Source organism: Parus major, chromosome 4, assembly GCF_001522545.3.
Source record: "Parus major isolate Abel chromosome 4, Parus_major1.1, whole genome shotgun sequence".
Lineage (NCBI taxonomy): Eukaryota > Metazoa > Chordata > Aves > Passeriformes > Paridae > Parus > Parus major.
Genome location: NC_031771.1, coordinates 16,880,388 through 16,905,388, shown reverse-complemented (window position 1 = coordinate 16,905,388; position 25,001 = coordinate 16,880,388). Strand labels below are relative to the sequence as shown.

Sequence of the window (25,001 nt, the reverse complement as noted above, 5' to 3'; positions counted from 1 at the left end):
AGACGGTTTCTTGTCTTTTGCTCATCTCCTTCTAGTTCCTTTGGACTTTCACAAATTATTAATTTCCAGTCTTGAAATTCTGCCCCAAAACACAGCAACAATCCTAGAAAACTTTACCAGCACCCAGCTGACAAAAAGAATTATTTTGGGTGTCTTTGGGCCGAATTTCTGATCCACTTGTGTGTATATAGATATATACAAAACGTAGCCCTCCCTCCTGGCAGGTAGCTGGTGTTGCCACCGTAATCACTTGGCATTCTTAAGGCATTGAAAAAGATGAAATGTTTAAACATCACATTTAAGTAATTATTACAGTGTAAGTGAATACCTAAATGAGGACACATGTGGAGACTAAAAATTACCTTAGCAGTGATTACTTCCAGCTCTTGCAAGTCCCTGGCAAACACTACATAAATTACTGTTGGATCACAACTTGTGGACAGCTCTTGAAGTTCAATAGCGACTTTATTTTAAGAACAACAACACATAAATAATGCAGTTTAAGGTTTAAAAAGAATTGTGAAACAGGGACCTACTGAATAACTGTAAACTATCTTAACTGAACCCCAGTGAAGGGAAAGTTGTTCTATTTATATTACAGGGTATTTTGATTTTGAAGACTTTTGTCCAAGAAAAATCCTTACACAGAAAGAAGCACACAAATTTTAGAGTAACAACTGTCGAAACTCAAAGATCAGATCTGTATGTGTGAATAAGATCTGTCTCTTTTAAAGATAAAACTTTGAGGAAATTACACACGTAATGTGAGATAGGCAAATGTACAGAAAACTGCCAAAATTTCAGTGATGCAGCAGTGTGACAACATATAAATATGAATTAAACTGCTTTTTGTAGACTTGGAGAATTAATAGGAGGTTAAGAGCAAAGAGCTTGGTTTCAGAACTTAAAAGAAGGGAAGCAACAGTCTGTGGAAGGTTAAATAGCTGTAACTAGCAATGAAAACTTGCATAAGGAGGATTGGGTTCAAGTTTTCTGAAGTAAATGAAAACATTTAATTAGAACATTTGAGAGGACCTTGTCTTCCTACTTTGATCCTAATAATGCTTTGTTGTTGAATATAGAATACTGGTCTTTTTCTGGCCAAAAAAAACCCCAAACAAAATATCACAATTAAAAAAAAAAAAAATGCATTAAAGAGTGTGGTTGAGTCTCAACAGTCACAGATGGATCATGCACTACTAAATAATCAGATCTCCAAATACCAGCTACGCCCCAGGAAGGAAAAGAGCTTTTATTGTTCTCCACTCAATTTTTTTTTCCTGTCCAATCTGTTTGATGTGCAAAGGATCCCCCTCCAATGAAAGCATGTCAGAGCTTTCCTTGGAGACTTTTTTTAGCAATTAATAAAAAACTCAAAAGCATATGCATGTAAAGAGCTACAACATTCATGAAAAAAAATCACAAAACCATTCCTTAAGACTGATGTTCATTTTTGACTCACAAGAATCAGTAAAACACACCATAACCTGAAAAAAATAAAGATAATAAAGTTGGTCATTCTTAAAATACTACCAAGTGTAATTACAAGCCCCAAAAGTGAAATTCATGGGCTTACTAACAGACAGGAAAATGGTCCAAAGGGAAATGACACTGGATAGTCTAACAAAAGCTATCACTAGCTTATTTTAATAACATCCAAGTTAGGCTTACTAAGGAGTTTCAATGAATTTTTATAAATGTAACTTTTCACCAGTCTGTATTGAAGCTTTCCACTTACTGACTACAGATAATTTACCCACTACCACAGCACTCAATTATGTGACCAGAGGTAAAAAATAGGCTACATCTCTGACTTGCATTATGTCTCACATTATAAAGCCCAATGTTAAAACTGGCAGCAAGGTCAAACCTACTCTGGAATCCTCCATTTATTTAAATTAGGAAATTACACTAGTAGTGTAGAAAATACAGCAACCAAAATAATAAAATGATTGAGATGTCTGAGATCAAATTTAAATTTAAATAAATATTTAATGTCTTTACCAATAATTTCAGGTTTACTTATTTATACTATAGCTGGCATATCCAATAACCACAACAACAACAAAATAGCCAAAACCAACAAATATTTCACTAAGCAGCATATAATCACCAATTACTGTTAATAGCTATGATTTTATGAGATGGTTGAATTGTACTTTTTACCTACTGATAGTAAATGTTTATAAAAAACATTTTTTGACTCATGGTAGGGAACCAAAAAAAGTTAAAATTCTTCAAAAGCAGTGAACAGATTCAAATACAAGATAATGATTGGGTTTCAGCTATAGGTTTTACTTTAGTTTAGAAAGAGGTAGTTTGTAAAAGACCAGCTGCAAAAATAATATCTGCTAGCTTTTATATTTAGCATATCATAGTTGAAAATTAATACTTTGCTTTAACTACCACATTGTACAAATTACCCATTTCATCACAACATGTATATATACTTTTTAATCTGCCTCTGGAAACAGAACCAAAAATTAAGGCCTCTGAGAATTTTTTTTCTCCTTGAGAGTTTTAGAATCTTGTATTTATGAATGGACAAAAAGTGTACATATAAAAAAAAAATCTAAGGTATTTATTATTACTAAGATATTTATTATCACAAGAAATTGGTTATATTGCACATGAACCCATGCATTTTTAGCATGCTGTGATTAAATTTATTACTACGTAAAGTTTTAGCTTTCCAAGAATAAAATTCATCAAAATATTAAAAGGATAAAGGTTCAGATTTTCCTTCCTTTTTAAGAATAGGCAAATTCAATTAAATCTATAGCAATTGTTAATGCCACTATTTCAATTCAACAAAAGATGAACCTAGGTAAAAAATCAGGAGTGTAATGTTTATGTTATTTTTCTCTGTTCACAGAGCACTAAGATGAGTAATTAGAAAAAAACTGTTTGCAAATGCAAATACAATGAAGCAGCCGTTAATTAGCACATGCAAATGTAAGTTCAGAAAATTGCTTATTATCTACAATTATTTCAAAATGTTAAGTTCTATTTATACAAAATTAGAGATTATATTCTGTCTAATTAGGTGTAAATTTTAAGGATATGCATTAATTATAATTTGTCTTTGCAAATAGGATTAATTAGTGTTTGCAATAAGCACATGCAAGTGAAGATTAACCACGAATCACGCTTGCTCAAGTAACGGACTAAATGAATCAGCATCACTTTTTAAAAAAATCAATTTTTAAACAAAGAGAACCATGTACTTCAGTATCATTTCAGAAACTTTCACAGCAAAAACACACAACAGGCATGTGATTGTGCCCATAGAAAAGGCAGCGCAATGCACGTTGGTTATGATGGAGCAGAATTCCCTGGTGGAGTGCTCCCATTTTGCACAGACCAGGATCCCAGGGTTCAGTGTGACAGCTGAGAAAAGGTGACAGAATATTCACTTCCCTTTGCCTCAGAAGTGACAGAGCTGAACACTCACACTGTGTCCCTCCATGTAAGGCATGGTTTCATCACAAAATGAGGTCTGACCAGAACCTTCAATACAGCACAAAAGCCATACAAAGCCAGAGCAAGGCATAAAATTTGAGTAATTTTTGAATTTGGAGAGCCAAAGAAATAAACCAACAAGAAATTTCTGTCCCCCATTTCTTACAACCTGCAAATAGCTTTTACTTCCATCTTTGCATATGCATTCACAGGAACTGTAAAAAAATAAATAAAAAAACCATACTATTCTATTTATGTTCATGAAAATAAATGGCCATCATATTCAATTCAGATCCCATTACAAGAAAAAAAGGAAAAAAAGGATGGTTCCCATCTCTGGCACCCTTTATAGCAGCCTTTTAAAGGCAAAGCTTTTTTTTTTTTCTAGTAATGGTGAACCCTCTTTCAGGCAAATACAGTGACAAGTCCCTATGTGTAGGACATGACAGTTTCATGCATCCATACAAAGTGACACAGCAATTTATACTTATCAGTACAAGAACGAAATTTTAGCACCTTTCACGTACAAAAGGTCCACACTGGAAAACCTCCATTGTGCTAATTGAGAATACAATGATGGACAAAAGGAGTAGCACTAATGAAAAAGAGCTCTTTTAAGTAAAAAATACAAAAACAAATTAAAAAACCCCAACCAAATACCAAATACCATTCTCCGGAATTACAAATAATAATTATTTCCTCTCCAAACCTACAGCTCCTCATATTTTTATAAAAAGTCGTGCCTGGGTCACTGACATGACAAAGATATTTAAAATTCCAACAGCTAACTTAATACAAATCCACAATCAACATTAAGGTTTTTGGAGGATGTTGACTACAGCTGGTAGCTAAAAACGGTTTTGCACTCAGGCCAATGTGCAACAAAATTCAGTATGTAAAGGCATCTGCTTTTAAGTTCCAGGTAAGGATCTGTGTACTCATCTGACCTAGTTCACCGACAAAGATACTGTTCAAAATGGAAGTTTATATTTTGCTAAAAGAAGGCCCTAGATCTTAAATATAATTTAGAGGAACCTTAGAGCCTAGTGGTGTATTACACTGCTAAAACTAACTGTTCTTCTGAAACAAGAAAACTACAGTTAGATGTTGCATTATCAAACTTAATATTTATTGCAGCAAACAACTTTACTCTTCTTAAAGTATGTTATTAAGAGAGACCCAAGAAAAAAGCCCTTTGGATATCTTACTTTATATAAGCTTTAGAGATCCTTTGACACTTTCTGCTGTGATTTGGATTTTGTTTCCATTTAGGGCTAGAGATGAAACTATAGTCATTATGTAGGTAGTATAATCATGTACAATCACAAATTGGTTTGCCAACTTTGCCTAACCTCAGGTCTCATAAATAATTTAAACAACAAAACCAAAAGTTTTCAAGCATGGCTATTTGTCTACCTGTAAAAGCCAGAGTTGCTACTGGCCAATTCCTACCTTGGTAAATTGATATTAAGAGGTGTCAACACCAGCACACTGCTTATTATAATCATGTATCACTTGATCAACTAATTTGGAAAGGTTGCACTGAATTCAAAGCAGTTACAACAAGGTAGCTTTTGTATATTATGGTATGTCTAGTGCCTGTGTGCCATCTTTAACATGGAACAATAGCAATTGGTGATTAAATAAAGCAATCTAGCTAGAAACACATTCTGTGGCCTTTTTCTAACCAGACAACAGTTTGAATCTAAGGATGAGAATCTAAAGTGCCCTATGGATTAAATATTCTCTCTCCCAAAACTTCTCCTATCCCCACAGAGCTCAGCAAAGTAATTTTAAAGGAACATGTTAAAATAAACTCTACATGTTGGTTTTCTTGATTATTTTAGTTCTGACTAAAGACAAGCAAAAAAATAGAAATTAGCAGGAAAGGAAGTGGTGCACTTCCAAGGGTCACTGCCATTCTCTGACAGCTCTGCAGATATCAAAACCAGGCCTAACTGGCAGAGCTTTTCCCCACAACGCAAGGACCAAAGCAACACTGATTTAGACACAGAAACATCTCTAGCAAAGATTATGATTAAAGTGCAGAGCCCATCATGTAGGTCCTCCAGTTGTTACCTGCAGCTGAAACTTGCCACAGATCCGGACTCTGTAGTCAGATAGCGGCTTCTAAAGTCAAAGCAGGTGAAAATGATAACAAACATGGGAGGAAGTGTCAGAATATTTAAATATCCTCATTATTATTTCTGGAGTGCCTGTGCACCAGTCAAAGATACTTGCATCAGTAATACTGATGTGCTAATTCAACATTCATTCAGGAAACCCACACCAGATGCAGTAACTCAACACTAACCAAGAGCTCGGAGAACTGCAGGGGAAAAATAAGTAAGTAAATAAATAAGGATTTTGTGACAATCTTTGATGTAACTTATTTTCATAACATGGCCACACAACCTACTTTGCAATAACTGATAGAGATGCTGAGTAAGGCAAAGAAGTGTTAGTAAAATTTACACAGTAACTTTTTCCAATTGGAAATTTCATTCTACAGTCAAAAGCTTTCCCTCCTGGCTTCACTGGTACTTCCATATAAACTTGAATTTCAAGACTTGAAACTACTGGTTCTGTACTATCAATATGACTCTGAAGAAAATAAAAAAGACATATTTCAAGGAGAAATGCTGAGCAAAAATAGAACTGCAGATGGGGAAGATGACTTCATAAATGAGCACAGAAGTAGCATGGAAACCAAAGTGCTGACAAAGAAAAAGTTTTGGAGGAAAGGAAAAGGGATACAGGGAGGAATAGAGACTAGGGAATTAGAGAATTGTAATGGGTCAACGAGGCAAGCTTACAAGACAAGGAAGTGAAAGCACTGGAAGTTTCCAGAGAACATTTCAGAGGGAAGATATGAAAAAATATTAAGAAAAATTGAACACTCCATGAAATGTATTGTAGAGTTTTCATCCCTGATTCCCTCCCCAATGCCTTTCACACTTGCACTTTCCAAAAGAAAATAGTTTCCTGTAGGCAGCAGACCTCTTTCAGCAATAATGCATTTGTTAACTTGTGAGAACTGACCTAGACTTCAGTCTTGGGAGAGCTGTAAGACAGAAAAAATGTCATGTGCTGTGGGAGCTTTCCCTGCTGTTTACTTGAAATATCAACATCAACTCTTACACACACACACACACATACACACACACACACAGTGGAACAAATTTGTGCAAATAAGGGTTGGAGAACAACATTTCACATTACTGTTGAGGTTATACTTAATGAGTTTTAGCAAAAAGGAGGGGGAAAAAAAAAGCTTACTATGTGCAAAAGAAACTCCAGATAACTAAGAAAATGTGCACAAGAGATTTTGAAAGACTCACCCTAAAGCCTCGGGGTAGTTCAATATAATGTTCTGGCATCCCAAACTGAACAAGGAAATTGAGTCAGGCTGCTTACATTTCCTTCTCCGTCAATCAAAACAGAGCTTCCTCTGGCTACAGGTATTGAGCTGTACACTGTAAATATTTCTGTAGTTTTCTCAGTCTGATGGCTAGGAAAGTCTGAAGCAGCAGCAGACTTCCCCTGGGCAAGAACGACCTAGACAACAGGACAGTTCTATAACTTGGCCTTTAAAAGGGCTCCTGTGAAAAGGAGGTGAAATCCTGCCATGCAAAATCTTGATTGGATATGATCTGCCAGGTACATTTAATGAGATATTTATTTGGTCCTGCAATAATCTGCTCAAATTAATACAAGAACAAGATGAATATTTTATGAACACATGGCCCCAAGTCTTTGAGCATGTTTTTTTATGCTAATGGAGAAATACTGGTACTAATCACAGATTAATTAATTTTACCATAAGTAAAGGAGCATATTATATCCACTACTTACAACCGAAGGGCAAGAGGAGCAACAGCTGGAACAGTGCAGGATAGAAATGAAGCAGAAATGAGTGTCCTCAGAAGGAAAGCTGCCCAATGTTGTAAAGATAGTAAATTTTCCTATCTTTACCGTAACATGAAGTAACTCACCCAGACTTCTAAAAAGCTTCAAGGATTGAAGCAATCTTCTTGTTGTGCAACAACAAAATCTGATGCCTGAAGATGTGAGATCTTTTCTGGTCCAGGCCAGTAATATGGACAGCAAATAACTCACACTTGACCTCTTTGCATCCTCCAATTTACTGCCCTAGAATCTTTCACAAACGTGTGGTATGACCAACATGAATAAATCATTCAGTATTTCAGCCAGAATGGTGGCTGAAAATCCAATACATTATGGGTAACAATGTATTGATAATAATTTTACTAATGTAAAATAAGCCTTCTGGGAGTCTAAAAAGTTTTCTGTAGATCCCAAAAAGAATCAAAAAGCATTTTAATTTATTTGTACATCTTCATGGTCAGCTAAAAATGTTTTTTCTTTATGCAATCCAAACTGACAGCATATAGTACAACTTCCCTGGTATTCCTTTCAGAGTATGTTACAAATAGTTCAAGAAAACCAAATGGTGGATAAACAAGTTTTACAGGAATTTATTTTTTGGAATAAGATAGAGTAAACCAATATAATTTTCTAGACAGTTAAAAATAGATAAATAGAATTATCTTAACCTCCAAAGAATTGAAAACAGCATTATTTTCTTTTCATAGATTTTGAACATAGCAACTAGCATTGAGAACTACAGAAAAGGTATCACCTCCTAGTCCCCAAGAATTATTCTGTATGGGTAGTTTTGCTTTAAATGTATTTTTCTCTCTCTCCTTCTGCCTAAAAGGAAGAAAAAGACTGAGGCAAAACAGAATTTACAAGAAAAATTGTGACTTTCCAGTTTTTAGTATTGTTGAAGTTTTAGAAGCATGCTTTATGGGCGATAAAAATCATGTTTTATAGAAAAGAAAGGAGAGGATGAGCCAAATGGGACTGTAATGTGGAGAGAGAATAAAAACAATACAGCAAAATAAAAGGAAATGAGCAAAGGAGCAACAGCAGGGGAAAATAATGAGCCAGAACAAAAGCCCCACCACTAACAGAGTTTGCAAATATTTCCAACAGCAAGAGAAATTTGCAGACATGGAAACGAGAGAAAGGAAAACAGAAAAACCTGATGTTTAGGAATGGAATCAACCAAGTAATTTCTTCCCTTCCTCCTATAGTGATGCAATGCCCAAATACTGCAGCAAAAAAAGACGTTTCTTGGCCTGGAGCACCAATGGAAGTCAATGGATGTATACACAGCAGTCATCACTAACACACCAGTCTCAGTGGATCCAGGCATTTTGGAACAGAAGTTATGTAGTTCCACTTGTTCCTAAATTTGTTATGGACCTAAACTCCCACCTCTAACCAGCCACTTGATAAGACTCATCTCTCACATGTTAACAGATCTGTAACTCCATGCAAGTGTTTTCCAAACATAAAAAACAATTGCAATATTATTAATGTTCATCCCATTCAGGTCAGCTGTAGGGTTATGCTTTGCTTTTGTTTGCTTTTCCATGAGTTTATGTGGCAAGGTGCTGGCAGTGAGAGGGTTGCAGGATGGCCTCTGTGGGAAAAGACCAGACACAAATACGCTGCCAGGCAGTTCCACAGTGAACCCACGCACAGGACACAGTGAGCGTCACTAAAGCTGGTGTCACCTCTCTGAAAACATACAAAAAAGTAAGAAAAAACCACCAGGATGCAGAGAAGTGAAGGAAAAAAAGGTGAGGAAGAAGACTGTGAGCCTCCAAACCAGTGAAGAAGGACAAGATGGTGTTCCAGGGACAGAAGAAGACATACACACTGTGGCCTCTGGAGAGAACTGGACTGGAGCAGATAGACCTGCCCTGAAGGAACTACAGCCCATGGAGAGCCCACACTGCAGCATTTCCTGGAGCACAGTAAGACACTCAGTCTCAGATCCAAATTAAAACCAGCAAAGCACAAATGGCACAATCTCTTACCCCTGCCTTGAATTCATTGAAATGCTCTCATCATTTCCTGAGTCCCAAAAGTAACATTACCTATGGCTTCAGCTCGTTTTATATTTAGATTTGCAACACAGCAAGCTTCAGACACAGAAAAAAATGGGGTCACTTCTGTTCAGGTATCAGAATGTCAGAATGATTAAAAATTCCTGAATTTACTTTGCTATACATACATATATATATGTATGTATATATGAACCAGTGTCAGAGGACAGTTCTACAAACCTTCAGAGAAACTTGTGATGGTGGGAGCATGAGCAGATACATGAAAATGTCTGAAAAGCCATTTTCAGTTCATCAATGGTCTCACAATTTTTGTTCACGTTCAATTTCTGTTCAGTTACTTGAGTGTTTTTCAGGCTATCTGGATGCTTGCAAAACATACATGATCTCAAAAGCTGACATCACTGAAGCCTGATAGAACCACTGAATTGGTCCACTTTGTAATTTTGCCTCTAACCAGTGAAACTTTTCTTTTTTCACATTCTTTGTTTCTGTAGTATCTGAAATTTGGCAATTTCTTAGAGGTTCTCTTGGCAGAATTTATTTGTAACACAACAGGACTCCAGCAGTAGATTTGTCTCTCCATTTTTTTCTCCTGAATCATTTCACAGACTGGAAAATGAAATAATAGACATACACACTTACAGAAAGTTATATCCACACAGATGCTTTTCAATACTTGCACATTGGGAAGTTCTTGTCTTTGATGTGTGCACTTAAAATTGTTTAATATGTTTGAGATATGAAGATACTACTGTTTCCATCACCTGTTTCATGCAGTTGTGCTTTCCCCATTCTTTGCTTAAAATGTAATATGTCAGTGCAGGTGTTGGCATTTTTCTCCCAAATAGTTGATATTATGCATGCATCATTACACAATATAGATCAAGCCCCTCTATTTTAGTATCAAATACAAAGCTACCACTTAATTTCACCATTAAGCTTATCATTAACAGCTTTTCCTTGGTATTTTTAGTTGAATTAAATTCTCCCTGAAAGTAATGAAGCTGGTACTGAATATAAAGTTGTAATATGGTATCTAATTCATGCACTTTCAACTCCAGCATGATTTAATAGGTGCACATACAAAAAAATCTATCTTTGCAAGGTTTTTTTTGGTAATGCATTTGCTAGCAACCAAACAGGACTTTTTTTTTTTCCTTTTATTGCTGGTATCCAGTAGACTCTGCCATCAATTGAATGCCTTTTTGTACAGTACAAAAGAAACATATTACTACTTCCCAAATTTCATTTATAATCCTTTCCCTTCATGCTCCTTCTTTCTGTTTTATCATTAATGTTAATGTTCTGTTGACTCTTAAGAAGTAGAGGCTTATATTACTAAAAAATGAATACTAAGAGAGCACTGTTTTGAAATGAAGGTCGAGTACACAGCCTGGACATAGTTCTCACTGCAGTTCTATTGAGGAAGAAATAGAAATAGGTCAAGGACAGAAATGGCACTTACTGTTTCTTTAGTAAAACATCTATTATATACTGGCTTTAGCCTCCTTAGTTTTAACACTTAGCTAAAATTCTAAAGCATACTGAGCAGTTTAAACTAGTGAAGTGACCAAATTGCGTAAATATACCTAAAAGCCACTGGTTAAAACTGGGTAAACTCAGTTTCAGAAGAAAAGCCACTAATCTCCTATCTACTCAAAACCAACAAAATTTCCAGCTCTTTCACTATTCACACAGTACTCACACCCACAAAAAATCTTAATGATCACATTACAAATTATTTTAAACGCATTTTATAAACATAACAAGCTACAGGAATTCTTTATTGCTCCAAATGCAATTGAGTTACAACAGAATAATTCCTATGCCAGTATTCATAGTGTTCTGTGTTTTCACATTGAAACTGCTTCAGCAAATTATTTTTAAAAAAACCCAAGAATAAAACTCTGACTGAAAAAAAAAAATACAAATCAGCCTTCAATTCAAGCAGGATGTAACCTTTCTGCCTCTCTACAGTACCCCAGGTTTTTTGAGGCTTGTCTGCCTTTTGACTGCTCATAACTGTTAAAATCATTCCTGTTCCTTCTCAGCCTTTCAACATTTATCACAGAATACTTGCTCTAGCTGTAACATTCTTGCACCTGTTACTGTGTTAAGCGTCCATTCACTCAACTTCTACTTTTCCCCCTCCTGTGCTGCATGAAACAGCCTTGCACTCGCGCATTCAGAAGTCCCTGGAGGAAAGCGCAGAAAGCAAACTCAGGTTGTCTGGTACCACTTGCAAAGCATCAAATGGAGATAAACACTGTGCTAGGTAAAATAAAAAATCTCAGCACCTGTTAAATGCCAATGCTCACAATGAAAACAAAGTATTCTGCTAATACTGTTGTGCTCTATCTCTGTTAACACAGTGTTACCATTGTTTGGAAAAAGACACAGCCTTTGGATCAAGCTAACGACATGGGAATAATTTGTTTTTGCCTGGCCCACTTGGATATTTACAGAAGACTATGTTTGAATATTTACAGGATAATTTACTTAAGCTCTAAAGGGCAGTTACCAAATGACCAGGTTACTATTACTCTTTTTGCACCAGCTGTTCAGTATTTTATAGCTATGTGGTGTAACACCTCTTACAGAATTTACCTGGCAAAGTTTGGGTGGTGGGGATGGGGGGCAGGTGTGGCTTTGTCAGCTAGATGTTTGTGTCTTACAGATACCAGTAACAAGCACTTACTCTGTGAATGATCTTCCAGTAACAAGCTGTCCAGCTAATTACAGGCAGTGGATGACAGCAGAGGTTCCATGGCTACAAAGTTATTCACCATCAAAGGAAAGAAATCTTTGGAGCAGGGTAAAACCAGTCGTAAGGGTTACAGGAAAGTCACATGCACTTGATATCAATGGTAAGAGCAAGGTGTACAACATGTTAACAACAAACATAAAAGAGAGATCCCAACTGGATTGCAGAGTGAGGAAAAAGAAATCAATGTTACTATCAGACTCCCACAAGCAATCCTAATAGCGGATTTATTGCAACTGACCAGAAGCCACTGACCTTCAGAGCCCAAATGCAACAGTGAGCAATAAAATACATCATAGAAAGAGATAGGTACTAGGAATGTTACACAGATTTAATTTTTGAGTGTTCAAACCAGATGTGCTGTATCACTCAATAATAATTTCCTTAAAAAAATCTTTGATCAGACTGTTAAGACTTTAATTAAACTAGCATTAAGTTCTTGCCTATGCATACAAACTATTGACTGTGTGTCCTTGAAGTCTAAACACTACCTGTCAGTCATGATTTTTCCCATATAACTTAAATGTTAGGTGAGCAAAACATCAAACTGAGAAATTTTTATCAGTTGATACTACTTTATAAAGACATACAAAAATGAAAGGAAACCAAAGGAAAAAAAAAAAAGTTACTGTAAGTTAAGGGTAATTTAACAGGAAAGTTAAAAATCCTACTCTTACACTCTATCCCAAAAGCCTGGGTTCAGTTTTGCATTGAAATGATGGCTGTTTGCAACATCTCTATGATAGAACAAATACAGAAATAAACTAGCTCTTTAAGTATTTTAAAGTGTTCTTTCACAAACTTTGGAGGAACAGGCAAAAAACTTCTTTATTTAGAAAGTGAAACTTACTTCCCCTTCACTGGAATCCTGAAAACATTTTTTTTAATTCCACTATTCTTCTTTCATTAACTTACACAATTTTTCACAACCCTCTCCATTACCCATATATATTTCTTTAAGTGAAATACAGATCTCTGTGCCAAAAAATCACAATGAAAAACATTCTCTCTATCCTCTTCCAAAGAACAGTACCTGACAAAGACTGAAAATATTACCATAATAAAGAGAGTGATGAAAAAAGAAAGCATGACAGACAGAAGCAATAGGTTGGCATTTGTACGCTTATCAGTGATTACAAAAAGGATTTTTGTCCAAGGAAAGGAGGAAGAATGATGAAGTTCAAAAAGGAAGGTGAAGTTCAAAAGGATAATATGCACATGCTTGCTTCCGTTATTTCCTCAGATTACACATTTGCTACTTAATTGCTTTCACAAGATACTTCCAACAATACAGTAAGAACTATGCAATTATACACACAAAGAAATTCCAGGCAGCCTGACCAAGAGGGCAAGAGAGGATGCTGAAGGATGACTGCTAGGATCAAAGAGATGACAATGTAAGACTGAGAAACAGTAATATCATGTTAAGTGGTGCAGAATCAGACAACATAATGCAACATCCCCTGTGAAGAAGGTTCATTCACTTTAAAGATTGGCATGAATATTTAGCTGAATACTTTTATTTTCAGTTCTGAATACTTTTATTTTCAGTTTCAGTAAAATGTTACTTTTGAATTAATGCAGCTCTGTTTGAAACTAAAGCTACAGGTGCTAAACTGTTGCTCCAGTTGAGTAAGTGTTCATATCACATGAGGCCTGACTGAAATGGCAGAATAAAAAGAGTCAAGCATTGCTTATTATCAGTAAGAAAATATGTGAGGAGAAAAGGGTAAATGAATACTGCTGGCACAAGCACTTTCTTATCTTACCTGGTAAGGGTGGGTGTAAAGTACTTCCTGGTGAATGAAGTCCTTCCTGAGTAAGGTTACACTGAAGCAACAGACAGTGGTGAACTTCATTGGTTTCTTGCTTAATAAAACCCTAAACTTGGAATTACCCTTCTCCACTCACCTCCATCCCACCCCTCTGGATAACAATTACGATCCACACAGTCAATTCCAGCAAACACAATGCTTACTTTGCCTCCATGGATGCTCTCTTAGCAATGTCTCTTAGAAGCAGGAAAGTTAGATAGAAAGCAGAGTAAAACCATGATTCTAATGTATTAAAAAATCAGAGTGTATGTTTTTAGGTTTGGCTCTTCTGTTTCCTGGGATAAAGCTGGGTAAATTCTGGCCTTCTGCAAGCTTACCAAATACCCTACAGAAACGTTTCTTGAATCCCACGTAAGAATTATGTACATCATTATGAACATCTATAAGACCACCACATATTGAAAGGTCCTGACCCCGTATTCATAGTGTTATTCCTAGAAAAGGTAAAATACACATTTTTAAAAAAAAAATGGTTTCCTCAGGTTTCCAGCTCCTGAAGACATATTTTTTCCATCTCAAGAGACAAGCATGAATGAAGGATTTCCTTATTTTCTTACTTGAAGTGAATCACCAATGGATGACTAAGTGCACAAAATGGTAAGAATAATTTTTATTTAAAATAATAACTTTGTCATAGCTTACTAATAATTTATTCATAGATACACTTAATAATGAAGATATTCCTCAAAAAAATGATATTTGACTGTTCATAATACAAATATTATCTTAAGTAGTAGAATTTTGCCAGCAATGGTAACTTGCAGCTCATTTCATATACAGCAGTATTTAATTATATCCGTAAGTGCAGAGTGTCCAGATGTTGCTTTTTAATTTAATAATGATGGAACCAATGAGATGCTGATAGGTTTGTAAACTAAGCCTTCAGAACATGGAGAGTTCCACAGGGCCTTTAAAAACAAACAAACAAAAAAAAAAAAGAAAAAAGAAAAAAGAAAAAAAATGAAATTAAATGAAATGTTAGTGATGTATGGTTTGATGGCAACACAAAGCAAATGAAAAATGACTGTTTCTGCTGTATGCAGTCATGCAGGCAGCACATAATAATAAAGCTTCTTTCACACTAATGATCAACACAACAATGAATTAAGTGAAAATGCAGAGAAAACCAGGAATATGGCTGGTCAGCTTGTGTGTGACACCGTTCTAGTCAGAAAATCCTTATGTACAACAGATGCTACGTCTTTACTGGAAAAAGGTCACCAGACTGAACTATGCTAACAGAGGAAATCTACATGCAACATGCACAAAACATTAAAACATTTCCACATTACAATAACACTGTGTAAGTAAATAATTCTGTAATAAAAACCAGTCACCCTAAGTGTACTAATGTAGCAAAACCCCTACACATTGCTTATAATGCTGAGGTTATCCATGCTTCATTTCTCAATTTTGTTTGTTGATCTTTTCTTCAAGGTGAAATCAAATTTTTCTCCATTTTAAGAAAATATACTCAGGGCCTATTGCAAAATGCTGCTGTTTCTCAGAATATTTTGATTGTTATTGAGGGTATATTACTAAAAGGTTTAGTGCTGTTATTTTCTGCCCTTACAAATAAGACACTGCTATAGTATTCAACATAATACCTGAAGAGAGTCAGCAAGGTATAATCTTGTGGACAGCTTTTTTATTTGAATCAAATAAACCTATTCAAATATCCTGTTTGCCAGTGTCCGACTTCTTTCTGTCCTTAATGAAACAGGTCAGAGTGGCTATAGAAAGAACATGCTATTAATTCTAGGGATAGCTGTTCACTCAGTTCCTACTGAGAGCAATCATGAACTTCTTGGTAGCACCTTTACAATAGAAATAACACAACTAGAACATACTGAAAATACACTACTGCAAATAAACTTTGGTAAGTCATATTCATAAGTATAGCACAAAAATTCAAGTAAGAAATAAGACAAAAAGGCTAGATGGACAATTTAAGTGAAAAAGCAAACTTCTAGAGAACACTAAGGAGGAGACAGTGATGGAGCTAAAGCAGAAAAAGTGGGAAGAGTTCTATCTGAACCCAACAGAACTTCTAGGATGAAAAATTAGGAATATCTAAACACCTTTCTTTGCTTCTCCCCCTACTCCTCTCCCCTACCCCAAGACATCTAAGCAAAAAATTACTAAGTTTGGGAAATACTTCAAAGTACCTCAAATTTTATTGCACTTTCAAAACAAGATAGCAGAAGAATAACTGCAGATACAAAGACAGAGGGTTATGACAGAAAAATGTAGAGTAAGTAGAAAGATTTAAAACATTGTACTGTTAATGAATATTATATCAAAGGAAAGCAGTGTTTTTTAAAGATCCAGAGACTACTAGTACTATATTCATTCCAGGTCTGTGAGGCAACTGTGTTATATCATCATTATATTGCTACAAATATATAAACAGCACAGAGCTTATCTGTAGAAGCATCCAGAAGCCAACCTGTTGCCACAAATCAAAACTGAAGATCATTCATACCAACTAAGCATCACTGCAGAATGCAAATTTTATTGTTCTTTACTCCTAAAGATGGCAAAATTAAATTCAGAATACCCTGTTGATAACCAGCCACAGAATGAAAGTCTCTTTTTTTCATATGGCACACCTCAGTTTCAGTTCCAGAATCCATTTATTGCTGAAGTTTATGTGAAAACCTGTTTTTTATATAGTACCACATACACCAAACCCTCATCACAAGCATTTATCCTCCAGCAAATTTGGCACCAATAATTTGAACTGTTTTTCTTTGTCACAAGTAGGTGTAACAATTCATTCCTGTTCATGACTTGGTGGTTAAATAATTCAAACACCAAGTATGTATGGGTTTGATGGTGAAACAATATGTTTCATAAAGGTTGGTGGAAGGAAATCATTAAAGCTAAAAGAAGTATCATCCCAGTGTGACATCATCAAAGCTTGATAATTTGCACACATAACACCAAAAAGAATAATAAAGAATAAAGAAAGTATCATAGATTTTGAAATTATATTTTGAAGTTGTATAGTAAAAAATGGAAATTGCAAATAAGAAGAGAAAATGAATGATAAAGGAAGTTGTAGGAATGGATGTAGCATATTAAGAACAACTGGGATATCCAGATATGAGTAAGTACACAGACATACAATCAAAGCAAATATTGAAATGGTTAATGGCTGGTTTGATTTCTGAAGGTATTTTTTTTAAAAAAAGTAATTTTGCATGAGGGAACTGTATATTATGTACAAGTTTTTATTATTTCCCTGTATACGTGAGACAACAAACTCAGAGAAGAAATAAATAAATGGAAAAAAATAACCTAGTAGTAAAATACAACAGCAGACGTCCATCAGCCTCCAAGGGAAGGAGCAAAGGCAGAAGTAGGATGTATTTTCCAGTTTAGGCAGCAAAACACAACACACTTCACGCTGTAGCAAACCACACAAACACTTTGGACAGGAACATGTTCAGACTGGAAAGTTCAATAAGTTCAAGTACTTCAGTATTCTGTTCCCTGCAAAGACAGCTTCCATAATCTGTGCTGGCTGGCTGCTGGGGAGGAGCAGGAGCACAGCAGGGAGGTGGAGGGGAACAGTTAGAGTACCCACCTCCCTGTCTTCCACTTCCTCCTAATCAAACACAGAGGCTCTGCAGGAGGCAGCACCCAGGTTTTGAGAGGTTAAGGGAGGCATGCTGTCCAAGGTAATGCAGAGCGAGCTACAAAACAAATACCGTAAAATATGTATCAGTACGGATTTTAATATTGCATGATTGTACAGGTGATAAAAGTCAGTGCCTTCTTATCTGTCTCACAGCACCACTGTAAACACAGTGCTGGTGATCACCAAAGAAAGGTAAGTTTTGTCTGTAGCTGTGCAAACCAAACTGCAGCAGACTGACAGCAGCAGTACACAAGTTTGTTGTCTGAGACATCAGAAGCATCATGCAAAATGTAAGGACCACTACACTGGAAAGAATGTTCATTAAATAGGGAATGAATTCAGGACCAGTCCAAAACTTGTTTACATCGACTTTACTCCCAGTATGAAAGATAAAAAGCAAACAGGATAGCAGTTCTCAGATATGAAATCTGTAACACCAGTAGAAGGCAAACATAGAAAAGATATTGCAGAAATCACATCAGGTCTTCGGAATTTCTATTTTGTGGAGAATAAAATTACGTACAAACTCTTTCAATCCAAAGGCTGATAAAGATTGACAAAGTGGTGCTGAGTTGTACTTCCCTTGCTGACAGAAATAAGAATTGTCCTGTGATCGCTTAAATCTGTTTTGAGACACATTTTAATGGAAACTAACCAGCAGTGGCAGATGCTGCAGAGTGCTTGTGTGATGCCTGCATGATACTTTGGACTACCTATTTAGCTGGCAGCCATTATCAGATTTGTACCCATTAACAAAATCTTGTAATCAGTCCCAGTGCCAGCTGATTGCATCTATTCCTCTTCCGGTCCACCTTAGCAACCTGATTGACATGAAAGCAATTATTCCTTGATCTCTCAATAAAGGAAGACTTTGAAAGCACAGGAAGGTGAAAGAGGTTAAAACTGGCATTGATTGTTGAAGACACATTAATAATCTATTATTTAGCAGCCTCGACATCAATCTGTTGTGCACATGGCTCTTTCTGCAAGACTCCCAACATGTTGTAAATGATTCCCAGTACACATACTGAAAAACAGAATACATTCAGGTCAATTTTAAGATGAAGATTCCCTCACATGCTGCACTAGAAAGCAACTAGCCTTTATGGAAACCATGAGTCCCTTCCAATGTCTTCCCTGGAATAAAGTAGTTGTGTCGATATTTTACTTTCAATTTCCTCAAGTATCAAAGTTGTCAAGTTAATCACTTAAGGACACTGAAGCATTTCTCATCATGGAAGACCTTCTTTTTTCCTTATCCGAAATTATTTAAAACTTTATGTTTTAATTCCGTAATTAAGTTTTGCATGAGGCCATTTTAATACAGAAGAGACATTAAGCAGCTTGCTATCCAGTTCAAACAGTTCTTTATGAGAAGCATTATCTTTACTGCTACAGACTATCTTCTACATGTTTACTGAAACAGTACTCTAAAGCAATTTCCGCTGAAAAATCTCTGTGCTGTATGGGGAAAAACACCAAAGCTCTATCAGAAGTATTATCTAACAATTCAAAGGTATTGCAGGAGATTGCATCATCCAAGTTTTACTGATCACCTTGACAATCAGAATCTGACTGTAATTACATTATAGCCACTAACCTAAAATAGGCTGTAACAACTTCCATTCTGGTAACTGCTTACACACTTACCAAAATGCTCATTCAATACTGTTTATGTTTTTTCAGAGCAGTCCACAAGAACAGGAACATTTCCTCTCTGTAAAACACTGCATTTCCTCCTTCTTCACCCATTGCTTCCTAAATATAGACTTGCCTCCAGCTTTTTTTCATTACTGAATACCCTACGGACAAAAGGCTTAATTCCTCATCTAAGTCAAAGTCAGAACTTCCATTTACTTTTAATGACACATCTAAATGAACTCCAAGGCTAAAGAACTGTCTCAACTATTGGAGATGTCCAGAAACAACAAAAAAAAAAAGCCAAGCAGTACTTTATTTTGGGGACTAACCTTTTTTCAAGTTTTTTTCAACTGCAAAACAGGTAACTTAAGACTGCACAGTGGAACACAAGAATATATGAAAATATAAACCAAACTAATCATAGAGGCACTGTAATAAGCATTTCTGAATTATTACACTGTATAGTGTATATCAATATTTGTATTACATTTATGAAATAATGCTATGCAAATTCCTGGTAGCACTTTTATCAACTATTAGTAGCTTCTAAATTTGAATTACAGAAAAATAAAAATGTGAGGGGTTTTGTTTGTTGTTGTTTGTTTGTTTTAAATGAAAGCAGCAAGTTTGTAATGATGAAATGAAGTTAAATTTTTTGCTTATCTCTTAAACCAGATCTATAGTATTCAATGTACACTATTCTCAGAATGTGACTAATGGGGTGAAAAATACATCTTGTATTGTCTGATCTGTTTTCTATTATTCTATTTAATCAAATTTCATATTAGCACAATATTCTTGTAGTTGTATGCACTTACTGACATCCTGAATTAAATGATGTACAGATACTAGCCACAGTTATAACCTGGTCTTTAAAATCTCACACAAAAGCAAAGAAAGTAAATGTAATTGCCACTTGGATTCAACAGAAACACAGCTCAACCAATCATTAATAGCTATGCTTCACAGAAAAGCTACACAATCTGATAAATAAGAGAGAAAAAAGTTTAAACAATATTACAAGTGTTAATACTATTTATTTGCACATTCCTCCTCACTGAGTTCCCCTCATTGTGATCACAGCAGGCTTGTGTTATTTCTGTAAAGTCCTTCAAATTTCTCTGCAATCAATCCCTTGCAATGGAATTTTCACAAGAACTCTGTACCACATAAATACAGGTGAAGTGTTCTTCCATAGAAAAAGCATTCAACATTTCCTTCTGTTCTTGCCTTACAAAAGCCTGTATGAGATAATACATTATTGCAACCGTGACAAGGTGGGGGCATTTTACCAGGGATGTCTCCAAAGTATTAGTTCCACTAATTGAAGAGAATGCTGCTAAAGAAAAGGATTTATTTAACTTATTGTTGTTATTATGACATTTAACAGTCAAATCTCAGCCAGAAAACTGTACCTGTCTGGGAGAGGAGGTTCTAATGCTATTTTTTCCTCCCCACCAAACTCCAAGGGAACACACACTGGAAAAGGGAAAAAATATATAATCTACTGACAGTGTGAATTCCTGCAGCATGAATACTACATATTTGATTTGGGAGAAAACAACCTAATGCGTAAGTCACATCTGCTTAAAAAAACCTCAAGCAAACAACATAACCCCAAAATAAATGAAACAACACAAATAATCCCCCAAACTTTACATATTTCCTGTTGCTATTTTCAGTGGAAGAATTTTATTTAACATCTAATGCATAAGAAAGGATTGTGAAGGATAATTGTCACAGAAGACGTGGATAGAGAGTGCAACATACGAAAATGATTTAGTATTTTTGAATATTACAGATTTTTCATCAGTAATATATACACACCTCAGAATTCCAGTAAATTCCACCAGACATGCCTTCACAGACACAGTAGAACATAAGGGTTCATGTTTGGTAACCCACAAAAAAGAAGTCAGTGCAGATAAAACTGTTCATACTAGAATGTGAAATTTTGATGTTTTTATCCTCAGAAGACAAAATTTTAAGGCTCCACCAACACAAAACTAAAAGGAAGGCTTCAAACCCTGCTTTAATTCCAGAGTTCTTTCCATAAATTTGAAACAGCATGTTGATCTATACCAATGCACAACCACAGCACTACTTTGCACAACAGTTTTTAAGAATTATTGTTAGACTTTGCACAGGTCACAGAATGGAACTGTGCTAAATGTTCCACAAAGATTATTCAAGAGGCTCATGTAGGAACAAGAATCCCTTACATACATTCAAGCAACATTCCACAGACAGAATACTTGCAGTTAGAAGAAGTGGGGAAATAGTATTTCTACAGTTAAGGAATCTTCCTTGACTGTATTCTTGCATGAGGATACATACAATCGATACAAATTCTAGGAGAAATTCTGGCAGATGCTCTTTAGGGAACAGAATTTTAGCATCACTTGGCAAAACTGTACTTATTCCATTATCTTTCAAATTTTAAATCCTGTTTGGACAGCACATGACAATTCTAAACATAATGACCTCATTAACTGTCAGTAAGTGTGCAAATAAATACTGAAAAAAAAACCAACTTACAAAACACTAATACATACCATTCACATTCATTTATGCAAATTCTCAGCTCTTCATAAAGCCTAAAATTAACAGGGCATTGGTGTGCTGGCAGGTAGCTGTAATTATCTTCTCATGTTTCTGAAGGTACTTTTAGAATCACCAAATCCACGCACGGACACAACAACAGCAGAGGCAAACCAGCTGACAGAAGTCTGAACACCCACAAAGATGATAAAAAATACTGTTTGATACAGCTACTTACATCATGTCCTACGAGTTCTGTCTGTGTGGATTTATCTGCTTGGGAAGCAAGAGCCTTCTGAAAGCACTGAGCCTTTTCCTGTAAAACAAAATAACATTGCATAGGTGAGTCATGTTTTTCCTCACTGGGCTTTGCAGCTCCAAACATCCAGAGAAATTCAAAACTCATGCATGGACAGCTGGTATGAAATAGATTTATTATGGCACTATTCACACTGGGAGGTTGATTTTCTTCCTATTATATGCTTTTATAAATTTGTCTTTGCCTTACACAGAGTAGACTCAGCCAGTCTAACTCTGTGATACAGAAGGACCCACAGGAAGCATGTCACTGAGGCAGACACAGAGCTACAAACCACCAAGCAGCTGTGGGGAACACCAGCACCACTCCAACAGCAAACAAATAACTTAATTTTTTTTAAACATTAAGAAACTTGCAGATCACAACACTGAGATGACTTCTGCCCTCCCCTAATGCAAACATGTTAGCAAACCCTAAGCATTTCTTGGGTATTACACTGGTTTCTGCTTTTCCCATCTTTGTCCCTCTGTACCTCGGTAATTTTTAGAAGTGTGGCATGGAATCAATGAACAGGCTTGAGCAAAGATATCTGTCTGCTTTGACACAAAAAAAACCTGGATTCTGATACTTCATTTGAGTCTCATCACTAAACATGCTAATCCTCATCAAGGCCTTGAGCATACAATTTTAGTTTCCAGAAGAAGATATTTTATAAAACAACTGTAAATATGTAGGTAAGGCATGAAACGGCACACAGGAGGGGAAGGAAAATGCAAAGTTATTTACTTCATTGATTTGTGTTTTCCTGCTTACTGATTCAGTTTAATATTTCAGGTGTATCTGTAAAAAATACTTACCTTGAACTCAAATTCTTCAACATCTACAAAATATAATTGAATGCTACTGACAGGCATGTATTGCAACAAAACAGAATTCGTTTAAATTGAATTTCAAGTTAATTGACTCTCAAGTTCTCTTATTATTTGATTCAAGGGAAGGTATGCACATCACTTAACTGAGTAAACAGCAGAAAGAAGTCAACCCCTCAGTGATTTTCATCTCCAGTATTTCAACTCTTCAAGTAAGGGCTGGGGAAACAGAATTCAGACTGATGTCTTCACTTGTACCAAACTCTTGAGCCCAAATTTGCTGATCTAACAACCAAGTTAAAATTGAACTCATAGAAAAGGAAATCCTAGTTCTGACAGAAATGCTTTGTCCTCTTGAGTTCTGAATTTACTAGTCCATTGTCCAAAGGACTTTTACATGTTAAAAAAATAAGCATTATTATACATCTATCTTATTTAACCATATTTTACTGCTCAGAAGTTCCATTTTCTACCTATAAACTGACAGATACTGGGTGTTCAAGTGATGTAGTGATTGGAGCATAATCATCATTAAACTGTGTATCTGATCAAATTTAACATTGTATGGATTCACAAATACATGCTTTTTTTTAAAAAAAAAGAGATTGAAAAGCAGGGAGAAAAAAAACCAACCAGAATAAAGCCAAATATTCATTAAGGCAAAAAATTAACTGTGAAAGCTAGAAAGGTTGGAATAACAAAACCCTTTACTTTTCCCAGAGCTGCTCATTTAACTAGGTATATGCAGTGAGATCCATTTTTAACATATCCAATCTCTGATTCTACATTAACATGGTAATATTTTTTATTTACTTTTAGTGAGCTAACTAATAAAATGGGAAAACCGGAAATTTCTAGATGTCCAGGTACTGGAAAAGAAAGTTTGAAACTAAAACCCTCTTCTTTTTTCTCAAGTATAGCAAAAGAGAAAATGCATGATCTTTACAAGCCAGGCAGCATGCTTTAACCTTGATTCATAACTAAGAAGTTACCTGGACATCTATTCCCACAGCAGCCTTCTACTAGCCTCACAGCATTACTCCTAGAAAAGATTACAATTATAAGGTAACATTGTAAAGAAATTTTTCAAGTTTTTTCAAGTCCTGAAACTTCCTTGAGACATTCTTGCCATTCTACAAGACAAAAATTACCTTCTTTCAGAGGCTTTAGAATGAAATTGAATAATTATTGACTTTTTCCATATGTGACCCAGTCCTGCTTCCTGCCCTTTCTCTGTGTATCTGAGAGGAGTCAACTCCCTCTCCTCTAAGACACTACCTAGTAAAAAGACTGCAAATAGATCTTTCCTTATTCTTTTTCTTTACAGGGTAAACAAAATAGGTACCTAGGTACCTTTGCCTCTCTAAAGACCAAGAAGGGACCAAATAATTTATTTAAAAATATTTTTAGGATCAGCCAAAGTACTTAGAGGTGACTTTTTTAAAGTGAGACCATTAATGAGCATCTTTTCTTACCATTCTGTATGTTGTTATTGCCTCTTATTAAAATAAACAGCACAAAAGTACATTTGCAGGTGACACAGATGAGAGCATGAAAAACTTTTATTTCCTGGGTTCATCCTAATCAGTGAAAAGGCAGGAAGAGCTGTTGCTCTTTTTAATAGCAACACTGCCAGGAATATTCAGTGCAGCCCTCTCTCCGACGTACCCGTGTGTGTGTGTGTATCACAGTGTGTGTTTTGAGGGGACAGAGAAAAGAGAAACTACGTGGAAGGACATTTTCTCAGTCATTGCAGTTGCTTCAATTACTGAGATCACAGACTGTGCTATTTCAACAAGCATAGTGCAAAGCATTAGACCATGACCAATAAAGATCATGTTCCTGTCTATTTCTTCACATGGGAATAAGTTCACACATAGTTTGTAACTCAAACCAGCTCTGATACAAGAGTGTCATGGCTGAATACTTAGATTTTATTACTATGCTTGTAATAAGTCACCAAAAGGTGCTGAAATAGGAAGACAACAGACATCAGCTGAAAACTGATGCAAGGAAAAACAGTACAAATAAAAAAGAGAAGT

At 35.7% G+C, this 25,001-nt stretch overlaps 1 protein-coding gene across 3 annotated transcripts in view; it reads right to left on the bottom strand.

Moving 5' to 3' along the window:
• The window catches only part of CCSER1 (coiled-coil serine rich protein 1), a 608,967-nt gene that overhangs the window by 208,520 nt on the left and 375,446 nt on the right, over window positions 1–25,001 (bottom strand). For 2 of the 3 annotated variants that reach the window (XM_015625457.2, XM_015625458.2), the window contains exon 9: window positions 22,070–22,147. In XM_015625457.2, the coding sequence (XP_015480943.1) occupies window positions 22,070–22,147 (78 nt within the window). Of the gene's footprint in view, window positions 1–14,597; window positions 14,912–22,069; window positions 22,148–25,001 lie in introns of those variants that run through there. The other variant, XM_015625460.2, reaches the window with a different exon arrangement.